The sequence below is a fragment of the Lycium ferocissimum genome, chromosome 12 (genome assembly GCF_029784015.1).
Source record: "Lycium ferocissimum isolate CSIRO_LF1 chromosome 12, AGI_CSIRO_Lferr_CH_V1, whole genome shotgun sequence".
Taxonomy (NCBI): Eukaryota; Viridiplantae; Streptophyta; class Magnoliopsida; order Solanales; family Solanaceae; genus Lycium; species Lycium ferocissimum.
The window spans coordinates 53,865,556-53,878,583 of NC_081353.1; the positions used below are offsets into that span (position 1 = coordinate 53,865,556).

Below are 13,028 nucleotides of genomic sequence, written 5' to 3' on the forward strand. Positions count from 1 at the left end.
GATTAAAAAAGTACAGTAGTATGACCCGACTTTATACCCTTATCAAGAGTAGCAAAACCTTGGGTGGGACCTTTGTGAAAATATATTACTTCTTGCTTTCCTTTTTTTTTTCCCCCCTTTTATTCTTTCCAAAATCATATATAATGTGTATTTTCCTTATTCACATTTTTTGCCAACTCAGTCCGCCTGATGAGTGGTCGTGACTAGGCGAAGACTGATATATTATCTCTGTTACATCCCGTATCTTAGAACTAAGGTTAGACTCGTATCGTTAGAGTTTTAGCGGAAAATTTTAAAGTTTGTACGTATTACGAAAGTGGTTGACAAGCCTACTTTGGGCACCATAACCCCTTGATTCATTGAGAATTTGGAAAAGGTTCCTTAATGAAAGTTGTAGCACGTAGAAATACCTTTTCATGGATATAAGGACAAGTTCGGAGCAAGGAGATACGATCGTCTCAAAATGACTAATAGAGAGGTGCTTAAGATTCGGTAGAATCGAATAAGTTTTCGATATGTCTGCCTTCCAGCCTAATAATAGGAAAATCCGTTGATAATTTGAGAAAACGTAAAACATGAAAGTTGTAGCCCTTTGAAATAGCTTTCCAAAGGTATATTGTGGAGCCCTAACGGAGCTCTTTTCTAGAAGTTATGCCCATTTTGCTGAACACTGTTGACTGAGTATAAAAGTGAGAGGGGGGCGAGCTCAGCGAGGCAAGGGCTCACCTTGGGCCGCACTTAGAGAGGTAGGGGTCCAAAAGTGGGAAAAATTCAAGAAAATCATCTAAGTGTAAAATGGACAAGGGAGCTCGCTGAGCTCAACCCAAAGCGAGGCAGAGGCAAGCCATAGACCGCGCTCGGCGAGCCTAGGGGTCCAAAATACCCCATGCTATAAATTCAACACTTAACTCAAAATTTCATTTATCAGACATTCCAACTTCGTTCTAAAGCCCTAAGTAGCCATTTTCCTCCTCTCTTCTTCCTCCCACATCAAGGTAAGATGGCTCTAGCGATTCCTAAGTAATTCTAATATTAATTCATGAATCGTAACATGATTCTCAACCAAAACATAGGATTTCCAAGGTAAATCCTTCCCAAGTGATTTAAAGCTAGAGTTTTGGTGTTCTTCGTCAGAGAAGCAGTTTAGTTCGTTGGATTGGAGCGTTTATATGTATGTAGGGCTTCTATCTACGTGTGGAAACATCTTTGTTCTTCCCTACGCCATGTTCTTCCATGATTAGATGAAAGTTCACCAAAAACTAAGGTTTTAGACACGTTCATGATAACCCTAGGTCCATGCACCATGATTTACCATGTTTGAAATATATATTCGTTGTTGTATTCCTAATCTTCCATTTTGGATATTGGGAATCCGTACGTAATTCATGAAAACCTATACTTTGCATTCTATGAGTTCTTACAAGCAAGTTATGAAATATTATGTTAATTTTCATGGAAATCCTACATGTCCCCATGTTTTCATGCAAGTTATATTATGTAATTATATTCATGTTATATTATACATACAATCTATGTTTACAAGTCATGTTTATGAAAAACCATGGGCTCAGATGCCACTTATATTCATGTTCATGTTTTTAGGAGTTGCATAGATTATCGAGAAGGCTCAGATAGCCTGAAACTACGTTTGCCACCGTAGGATAAGGATCGCTTCGCCCAGTAGGACAATTCTTTCATATATTCCCCATCAAGGGATTTAGATCCATTCATGACATGTTCATGTCTTGTACCCCGGCAAGGTACAAGACGGCTTAGCTGATCGGGCAGAGATCAGACGCCACGTGTTAACGTGGTGGTTACATGTCGGTTATACTAATGCTCTCCCACAGATATTTTTACTCATGTTATATATATATATATATGTATTTATGTTCATGTCAGATAATCATGTTCATGACCAGGTTTCAGTTTCAGTTTCAATTTCAGGTCTTATCATGTTATTTCATATGCCATGCTTCTTTTATTCAGTTGCTTTATATACCAAAGACATTCAATGTGCTGACGTCCCCTTTTCTATTGCAAGGGCCTGTATTTCATGATGCAGGTACGGATTTACAGGACGACGCATCTGCTCAGTAGGACTTCACACGTATCAGCTTGTTGATGAGCCCCATCTTCTTCGGGGTTTAGTCATTATTTACTTTATGTTAGTTATGCATTTAAGGTATGCTGGGAGTCTTATCCCAACAGTTATGTTTAGCAGTTCAGACTCATGTAGGTTTCATAGACTAGTCCGTCAGTCATGTTATGGCAGATAATCAGAGTCGTTTAGCTATCTTTGGCTCAGCATTTATGACAATCCGCATTCATGTTTTAAACAAGTATTTTTACTTGATATTTTGAAATCTCATGTTTATTAAGGCTCATCATGTTGTTATGTCATATTCCTCTCATGTTATGCCTTATGATGATTCAGCAAGCTATGTGGTTCGCTCAGTCACATACAGTAAGGCACCGAGTGTTGTGTTACGCCCAAGCTATGGTTCGGGGCATGGCAAAGCTTGGTATCAGAGCCTAGGTTCAAGTGTCTTAAGGAGTCTATGAAATCTTGTCCAAAGGGAGTTTCTTTTATATGTGTGTGCCGGCCATGAATATAAATGCTTAACTACCAAGACATTCAGGATTGTCTCACTTCTTTCATACTCTAGATCCTGCAATTAGAGCCATTCATTCAGGAACTTTTCTAACTCGTGCCACGACTCTTAGAACATTTATATTCTCTTCCTATCGAATTCGGAACGTATCGAATGCGCAAGCGACGAGTAGGAAATCAAAGATCCAAGTGTGGATGATTACCCATCGGGTGGTGCATGTTGATGACAGATGAGAGTTGAGAGGTTATTGAGAGTGGGACAAAATTCATAGTCATTATAGACCAGAACATAACCCTTATCTAAAAGGACCAAGGCAGTATCATGTTTTATTGTTATCAGTTCACCTCAGTTATCATTTATACAGATGTTTGCAGTTAGCAGGGTTATGGTTATTCAAAAGACGCCAATATCTAGTTATTTGGCTATCAGATCTTCAATTTTCAGTGTATCTGGATTTTATTTTTGTGGCATATGAGTATACAGTGGTTCCTATGGGTGCAAAGAGAAAGTGTAGGTAACGACTACTACAGTGAAGTCTGCCCATGTTTTTAAGTTCAGATTAAGACCCAAGACTCATCAAATAATGCATGAAGTAATATACCTAGTGTTAGTACCCTCTGAAGGACAGGTTTTGGCACGATAGTATATATGTATGTTCTATACCTTAAGGAATAAGTTTATTTTGATTTTGGCCGTGGAGCCACAAGTATGAGGATGATAGATCAGATTTGAGACCCTAAGGAATAATAGGTTATGAAGTTGGCCGCAATAGACATAAACTGCTCGCGATAGTTTGGACAGAAAAGGGCCTAATGGCAAAAAAAATAAAAATAATAGGAGTCAGACAAGTTTGGTGTTCCCGAGGAGGTGATTTCAGTTGGTTCAAGTTTAATCAGGTTAGAACTAGAAAGTACTACGTTATTAAGTTACTACAACAAGTAGGTTTTACTATGAGATAAGAATAGCTAACAGTTCCCTCTCAGGTCGTGTGATTAAGTGTTTAACCCAGATGTGTATAGTTTGACATGATTTTAAAGTGTATAGAAAGCTTGGGGTTAGGTATTTCAATCATTTATTTAAGAGAGACGTGATTGCCCTTAGATTGATCCATGAGGATAGTCAGAAAAGATAGTATGCGATTGCAGAATGGGTCAGAGGATGAGGGAAGTTAGAAATAACCTTATGCTTCATGCTAGTTATTCAAAACAGAACAACTGAACATGATGATTAGCAGGTGGTTAGTAGAAAAATAGTAAGTCATGAGTAGATATAGTGAATTACCAATTTCATCAGGGCTAGTAGAAGTACGATTTGGTATCCTTGGTCAGGTTAACGCTAGTAAGTGGGTAACAGTTGGAGTACACCAAGTGCGTATTAAAGCCTAATGATTTAAATTCTCGAATTACAGTGTCAGTGGTAGAATAAAACCAATTAGGCAGAACCAACGTAATGATCAGATAGCGACTTATTGCTAAACTTAAGGCATCCTCAGGCTTAAAATGTCAGCATTTGAACTAAGGGGGAGATGGTACGACAAGGTACCAAGGTATATCATGTGTTCCTTATATTAATAAATGCCGAGAAAGAAAAGTTTGAGGTAGTGTTACGTTCCCAATCCTGGAGGAATTCATGTACTAGGTGGTACTTATGCCCAGAAGTACTTTACTCATACCTTACGTACACTATCGTGCCCATGTTAGCATTTTACACTCCATGAATATGATTCAAGAATGAAGACTCCATCACGATAGTAGTCTATGCAAAATAAGTGTTCTTTCATGTTTTGCATATCAGGTTGTGCTAATGTCTAAAGCAAAAAAAAAAAAAAAAAAAAAAAAGTATCCATGTCTCACGTATCCATCGTGTTTTTTTGTACCCATGTCATGTCTATGCTTTTAAAATGAAGTGTCCCATATGATTCGTACCTATAATTCAATTTCCCTCAATCATTCATGATCCTCCCGTGATAATAATCAAGATGATCCAAGGTATTAATATCTATGTTTCATAGAGAACAAGGTAAGGTTCAAAGTAAGGTACGTTCCAATTTCAAAGTGAGATCCTTTCAGGTACTCTATGGTACTCATCTCAAAAGTATTCTACGCAGATTCAACGTATTCATGTCATGCCTACGATAGAGCTTATGCTATATGTTAGGATCATATTTCTGTTATATGACTCAAGTCTGTCTCATTCGCATCGAGTTGCGCTTACGTTCAAAGCCCAAGTAGTGCTCCTACCTAATATGTCTATCATAGTGATATGTGAACATCTATGATCAAACCTCTAAGTGGTTGGACCCCATCTCCGCTCAGCATACAGATCTCCTGATGTAACATAACATTTATGTTTTTCAACATTGAGGTTTCATGTTATGATATCCATGTTTTCATGCATTCAGATCTCATGTCATTTCAGTACTCATGTATCCACATCGGTCAGTATTCATGTTCCATGTCATGCTCCTAATGTCCATGCAATCGTGTCATGTCTGTGCTAGTGTTCCAGTACTAATGTCATTCGTGCCTACAAATTCTTCTCAAATCTCATGTATAGCATCCATGTATTCTTTCTCTTTAGTACCTATATGTTCATGTCAGACCGGGATTCATGAAAATTATCATTCACGTATTTATGTCAATCCAGTATTCATTTTAGTCACGTTCATGTTCAAATACCCTGTTATGGAATGTCATGCGTGTTATGATGCCTTTTGCAGTTTGTGTTGTGCTCTGGTTAGCTGGTAGGGGGTTGAGTTGTTAGGGCTGGATTTGGTCTATCAGGCTATGGAAAAAGTCAAGTTGATCCAAGGGCATTTGAGAATGGCTCAGAGTCTCCAGAAGTCCTATACCATTGAGAGGAGAAGGGACTTAGAGTTTCAAGTTGATGATTGGGTATTTTTAAAGATTTCACCTAGGAAAAGTGTGAGGAGATTTTGACAAGAAAGGGAAGCTTAGTCCCAGATATATTGGACCTTACAAAATCCTGCGGAGGGTTGGTCAAGTAGCTTATGAACTTGAGTTGCCACAAGATTTGGCGGTTGTACACCCAGTGTTTTATGTATCCATGGGAAGTGTGTGGGCGACCCGTCATTGGTTGTTCCTGTTGATACTATTGTGGTTAAGGATGGTTTGACCTATAAGGAGATCCCCGTAGCCATTTTTGATTGAGAACTAAGAAAGTTGCCTCGCTAAAGTTTTAAGTTGAGAACTAAGGAAGTTGCCTCGTACTTGGAGCCCGTTATAGTTTTTTTTGAGTGGAGAAGTTAGAAAATTAATTGGAGGCTACATGTGAAACAAAAAAGATATGAAATCCAAGTATCCGTACTTGTTTGAGGAATCGTTTGAGGAACCGGCAGAGAATGCTCAAGGTAACTAACTTCCATATCTATGTAATGTCCCTTACATATTCATGTCCCATGTTTGACGTTCACGTTCATGTATTCAATAGTCATGTCTCATGCTTCAGTATTCATATTTCTATGTAATCATGTCATGTTAGCTCAACCCTTATGTCTCATGACATGTTTCCTTCACGTTCATGTATTCAAGCCATGTCCAACCATATTCTTAACCATGACCCATCATTCGAGGATGAATGATCCCAAGGGGGAGATAATGTTACACCCGTATCTTAGAACTAAGGTTAGACTCGTATCGTTAGAGTTTTAGCGGAAAATTTGAAAGTTTGTACGTATTAAGAAAGTGGTTGCCAAGCCTACTTCGGGCACCCATAACCCCTTGATTCGTTGAGAATTTGGAAAAGGTTCCTTAATGAAAGTTGTAGTACGTAGAAATACCTTTTCAGGCATATAAGGACTAGGCCAATTGGACTTCGGATCAAGGAGATATGATCGTCTCAAAATGGCTAATAGAGAGGTGCTTAAGATTTGGGAGAATCGACTACGTTTTCGATACGTCTGCCTTCCATCCCAATAACACGAAAATCCGTTGATAATTTGAGAAAACTTAAAACATAAAAGTTGTAGCCCTTTGAAATAGCTTTCTAACGGTATATTGTAAAGCCTCAATGGAGCTCTGTGCTAGGATTTATGCCCATTTTACTAAACACTGTTGACTGAGTGTAAAAGTGACAAGGGAGCTAGCTGAGCTCGCCCCAAAGGGAGGCAAGGGCTCGCCTTGGGCTGCGCTCAGCGAGGTAGGGGTCAAAAAGTGGAAAAAATTCAAGAAAATCGTCTAAGTGTAAAATGGACAAGAGAGCTCGCCCCAAAGTGAGGCAGGGGCAAGCTATAGACCGCGCTCGGCGAGCCTGGGGGTCCAAAATGCCCCATGCTATAAATTCAACACTTACATCGAAATTTCATTTATCAGACATTCTAACTTCATTCTAAAACACTAAGCAGCCATTTTCCTCCTCTCCTCATCCTCCCACATCAAGGTAAGATCGTTCTAACGATTCCTAAGTAATTCTAACATTAATTCATGAATTGTAACATGATTCTTCAACCAAAACATAGCATTTCCAAGGTAAATCCTTCTCAAGCGATTCAAAGCTAGAGTTTTGGTGTTCTTCGTCAGAGAAGCAATTTAGTTCATTGGAGTGGAGTTTTACAGGTATGTAGGGCTTCTATCTACGTGTGGGAACATCTTTGTTCTTCCCCACGCCATGTTTTTCCATGATTATACGAAAGGTCACCAAAAACTAGAGTTGTTAGCCAAGTCCATGTCCCATGATTTACCATGTTTGAAATTCGTTGTTGTATTCCTAATCTTCCATTTTGGTTATTGGGAATCCGTCCGTAATCCATGAAAACCCATATATTGCATTCCATGGGTTCCTACGTGCAAGTTATGAAATATTATGCTTACTTTCATGAATACCCTACATGTCTACACTTTTTCATGCAAATAAATTATATAATATCTATCTATGTTATGATACAAGATATCCATGTTATAATACAATTCATGTTTTTACGAAATTCATGGGCTTCTCAGCCAACTATATCATGTTCATGTTACTGGGAGTTGCACAGATTACCAAGAAGGTTTTATACCTGAAACTACATATGCCAACGTAGGATAAAGATCGCTCCGCCCAGTAGGACGATTCCTTCATATATTCCCCATTGAGGGATTTGGATCCATTCATGTTCATGTTCACGTCTTGTACCCCAGTAAGGTACAGGGGGGCTTAGCTAATCGGGCAGAGATCAGACGCCACGTGTTAATGTGGTGGTTACATGTCGGTTATACTAATGCTCTCCCACATATATTTTTACTCATGTTATATATATATATATATATTTATATGTGTGTGTGTGTGTGTGTGTGTGTGTGTGTGTGAGTCTATATATATATATATATATATATATATATATATATATATATATATATATATATATATATTTATATATATATATATATATATATATATATATATATATATATATATATATATATATATATATATATATATATATATATATATATCTATATATATGTATGTATATATATATATGTATGTATATATATATATGTATGTATGTATTTATGTTCATGTCGGATATTCATGTTCATGACCGTTTTCAATTTCGCCATTTATCATGTTATTCCATGTGCCATGTTTATTTCATTCAGTTGCTTTACATACTAGTACATTCAATGTGCTGACGTCCCTTTTTTATTGCCCGGGGGCCTGCATTTCACGATGCAGGTACGGATTTACAGGACGACGCATCTGCTCAGTAGGACTTTACACGTATCAGCTTGTTGATGAGCCCCATCTTTTTCGGGGTTTAGTCATTATTTATTTTATGTTATTTATGCATTTAAGGTATGCTGGGGGACTTGTCCCAGCAGTTATGTTTAGCAGTTCAGGCTCATGTTAGAGGTTTCATAGACTAATCAGTCAGTCATGTTATGTCAGATAATCAGAGTCGTTTAGCCAACTTTGGTTTAGCATTTTGACAATCCGCATTCATGTTTTAAACAAGTATTTATATTTGATATTTTGAAATCTCATGTTTATTAAGGCTCATCATGTTTTATGTCATATTCCACTCATGTTATGCCTCATGATGATTCAGCAAGCCATGTGGTTCGCTCGGTCACATGCAGTAAGGACCGAGTGCCGTCTTACGCTAGGCCGGGGTTCAGGGCGTGACAGGTGGCTAGTGGGGCTTGTAGATTTAGTTGGTCAGCTTTGTCGATTCTTCCCAGTGGTAGCTAGTATTTTGCAGCTTATTTGGTATTAATAAACATTTTCATTATATTTGGAGAATGCCCCACATACTTTCATTCATATTCAGTCCTTAGGAGCTCAGGACTTGGTTGGTAGATTTAGATATTTGGAAGTTTTTATATTAAAATCCTTACTCGGTTTCAGACATTGCAGACATTGTTGAGTAATGACTATATTAGCTTTAATTGATATACTGAGTGCAATGGTAACTTTCGGTCGGCTAGAATACCGTTCATTTAACATGTAATACAGATCATGTGCCAATCACGTCTGACCTCAATTTTGGGGTGCGACAATTAATTTGGCCATAAGTTGATCGTAACCATTTTCATTGTTGTTGTTCTATTGTATGGTTTAATGAGAGGTAAAAAGTATCACAATAAAACAATTTAGCCACATCTAATGTTTGATCAATTCCGAAAATAATCCAGTAATTATAATCATGGAAAAGAAAAGAAAAATAAAAGAACAAATGAAGAACAATGATCTAGTAATACTATGATAAAAGGGTTGATTCAATAGGAAAAATAAATGGACAATATTAATGCTGATCTTATTAGTGTAGGATAGAATAAACAAAACAGAACCTATAGTAATATATCTTGATGTTGTTAAAGAGGTATTTGCTGGCTGACGGTGACTTGAAACCGGCAAAGAGGGCAAGAGTTGTGAAGGGAAAGCCAGTTGGTAAGACAATATGAATGGAAAACATGCCCACAAGCGACTTGTTTGGCACCAACACTAGATTCGAAACTTTCCATGCACACTGTACAAACGTTACCAACCACGTCAACTGTAGGCATTTCACGACCAATTTGGGCGAAAGAAACATCCGTCATTGGTTTCATGTGGCTGTTATTATTACAGACAGAAATTTCAGGCTCTGGTATAGTCAAAGCCATGTCGAGGTCGAAAAGTTCATCCAATGCCATTCTGCTTAACATTTTTCTTTGCGTAATAGTAATGCTTAGCACTAGCTAGTATATTAGTCGTATTTGATAACGCATAGAATAGCTCTTACACCAGTATATATAGTACAGGCAATATTCCCCCCAGCCCCCAAAGCATATCACGTGGTTTCCTGGATACAGTTAGTTGGGTTCGAGGGTGCAACTTATCTTCTTTTTACTTTTTCTTTTTCCCTTTTTGATATGTGCAATATATATATATATATATTATTTTCTCCATATTCAAAAGGACATGATTAAAGATACACGATGCATTGATTATTAAATACTTATCAATCGGTTGGTTAATACTCCCTCCGTCACAATTTACATGAGGGTTTTACTATTTGAAGAGCCAAAAAGTTCTTTTTTTAACTACGATTTTCTCCAACTCTTTCCAATATTATAAATTATTAATTATGCAGACTTGTAGTACTTTTTATGTAGTTTTCAAATACGTAAATTTTATAATAAAAATACTCGAATAATCTTTAATTGAAATTGAGTCAAAGATTATCTTTTTTTTTTTTTTTTTTTTTTTTTTTTACATGGCAAACAACACCATTTTTTTTCTTCAATCAACCCTCTCCTCGAGGGCTCTTTTTTATTCATATTCTCCAAAATACATCACAGAGGAGAGCAATCTCCCTGCACCTATCTTTTTATGGACAGTCCCCATACTAGGCTTGATAGGATTTCCTTTAAGCTTACAAAAAAATTGGTACAATGGAAGAGTGACTACTCTTCTTCTATACAAAAATATGAGTCAAGGTACGTCAAACGTATATATCCTATACATCTTGTTTTGATAATCCTTTGAATTCTTGACTGGACAAATCCTAAAAGTAGGCATTTGCATTCTATCCATGTTGATCTCCCCTTTAACTGTCTTGGGCAGCTGTTGGAAATTGGTAATCCAAGTTGTTTCTTTGCATTCCAATCCCCAGTTGGACAAGGTGTCTGCTGCTCTATTACCTTCCCTGTAACAGTGCTCCATCTTCCAACTATCCACACTTTCCAGAAGTGATCTAATATTCATGATAGTATCCATGGCCCATGGAGGATCACTGTGATTCAATATCCAGTCTACAAGCAGCTTGGAATCACTTTTCATTTCTAACTTCATGAATCCCTTCTTCACACACCACTCTATTTGCTATATCCCGCATTTTTGCACGTTCGGATATTTCAAGGAAGTCGTGACAAAGTTAAGGGAATAACTATCTTCCAAAGTTATTTTAATGTACAAGTGGATATGAATGTTGTTTATGAACATTACTAGTATGGAAATCTTTGAGAAAGGTTAAGGGCAAAGAGGGAAAATTCGCAAAACGGTTCATGGTAATATTGTGGAAGCCTAGGGGCAAAATGATAATTTCACAAGTATTCAAGAGAATTCTTGAAATTTCCATGTTGGCCGTGTGGCATAAGCATATGCCCACATTGTTGGGGACTAAAGTGTACAAAAGAAGACACTTGGTCTTCTTTGACTATGTTAGAAAGTTCAAGAAAAAAGAAGAAAACTCTAGAATTTTGGGGAGAAAAGATAAGGTCATGTGATTAAATTCTTATACTTGAGGGTTTAATAATAAATATGGATAAATGGTGGGAAAAAGAGAAATAAATAAGTCTCACAAGATGACTTATTAAGTCATCCATCTCTAGAAATTTCATAAAGAAAGAAAAAAAAAGAAAAAAAGAAGAAGAAGCCATGGGCCTATTCGGCCATGGTGAGAAGAAAATGAACCATGGGAAATCTTGTCCCAAAAATTATTTTCTTTATGTATTTCCACTAATTCAAGGGTCCTCTACAACGTGGTGTAATTATTTCGGAAGATAAGTCATTCGTTTCGTCGATTTAACACTTGAGCCAAGTGAAGAAGTTGGGAGAAAAAGGTATGATTCAATCCCTTTTTATATGTTATAAAGGTCTTGTTGATGTTGTAGAATGTAGAAAGGAGTAGACTTGGTGGAAATATGGAAGTTGCATGAATGTGTATATATATATGTATGTAGCCGTGTGGTGTTGTAATGGAGGGGAATGAACAATTTCAATTTATTATGTTAATTGTGTTGCAATGGCCTTTTGAATGCAAATGGAAGAATTTTAGTTCAAGTTAGTATGCAAAATTGGTTGTTGAGTTGTTGTTGGAAAGTATGTGATTTTATTATAAATTATGTAATTGAGGAAACGAAGTTGTAAAACGCAAATGGTGATGGTTGTAGGTGAAACTGGAAGAAAAAAAAAATGTGTTGCGGATGTTTATGTTGAAAATTGGAGGTTTTGGATGAATTATGGTTTTGGTGGAATTCTTGTATATTTTGCAAATATTTTGTATAATGATATGGAATACTTCCGGATTGTATTGGAATGATTTTGATTAATAAATGAATATAGAAATGTTGGTATTAGCTTGGAATTGTGAAGTTAGAATGGAAGTTGTCGCCTTATGTAGAAAAAAAAACTATTTACGTTATAGTGTGTTTTGTGACGATTATTGATGTTGTTGGTATTGTTGTGTTGTTGTTGTTGATATTCTGGGCCGAGTTAAATTCTCGGGGCGTTGTATTTACGGAGGTGTCTTTGCCGAAATTTCGGTAGACAAGTACTAATTTAAGATTGAATACCAAAAGCCTTATAGATAACATTTGGTAAAAATGACCATTGTAGATTCTGGGCGAAACGGGAATTGAATATGGATGAGCGTAAGGCGCAACTAAGGTATGTAAGGCTTACCTCTTCTTTCTTTGGCATGTCCTAGTTGTAATAGGCTTGATTACAAGTCTCGGGGACGGTTCTACTCTTCGAAATCCGAGTCCGAATTTGGCCCTTTTTCATTCAATATAATTGAATTAGATTTTCTATACTTTATTGGAAAAATAACTTAAACACCCAAAACTTTCATAAAAGGAACCGAACTACTCTAAGACCTTCACTGGTGGCTCCATAGAGCCTGGTGTTCGTAAATTTACGTATGCCACTTCGACTTGACCCGAGGTGGGCCCGCAATCCCCGAGACCTATTTGTATAGTTCTATTTGACTTATTTCCGTACGAAAATTTAAGGAAACCTTGGCTATCGTTGCGAGTTTGCTATAAGTATCTGGTAACTCTGATATAAGTATTTGAATGCAAGTATTGTGATATGAATATTTTGATATACGTAATCTGATAAAAGCACTCAACTACGAGGATTCCGATATACTTATTCTGATATATGTATTCTGACATAAGTAATCTGTTATAAGCATTTTGATATAAG

General features: G+C 36.9%; 1 protein-coding gene across 1 annotated transcript; it reads right to left on the reverse strand.

The window, feature by feature from the left end:
- Nucleotides 1-9,430: 9,430 nt before the first annotated feature.
- Nucleotides 9,431-10,880, reverse strand: LOC132039449 (uncharacterized). Its single transcript, XM_059429928.1, has 2 exons — nucleotides 10,564-10,880; nucleotides 9,431-9,752 (listed from the first exon to the last, which is right to left on the reverse strand). Exons 1-2 carry the CDS (start codon nucleotides 10,878-10,880, stop codon nucleotides 9,431-9,433), a joined length of 639 nt encoding a protein of 212 aa, XP_059285911.1.
- Nucleotides 10,881-13,028: the final 2,148 nt, after the last annotated feature.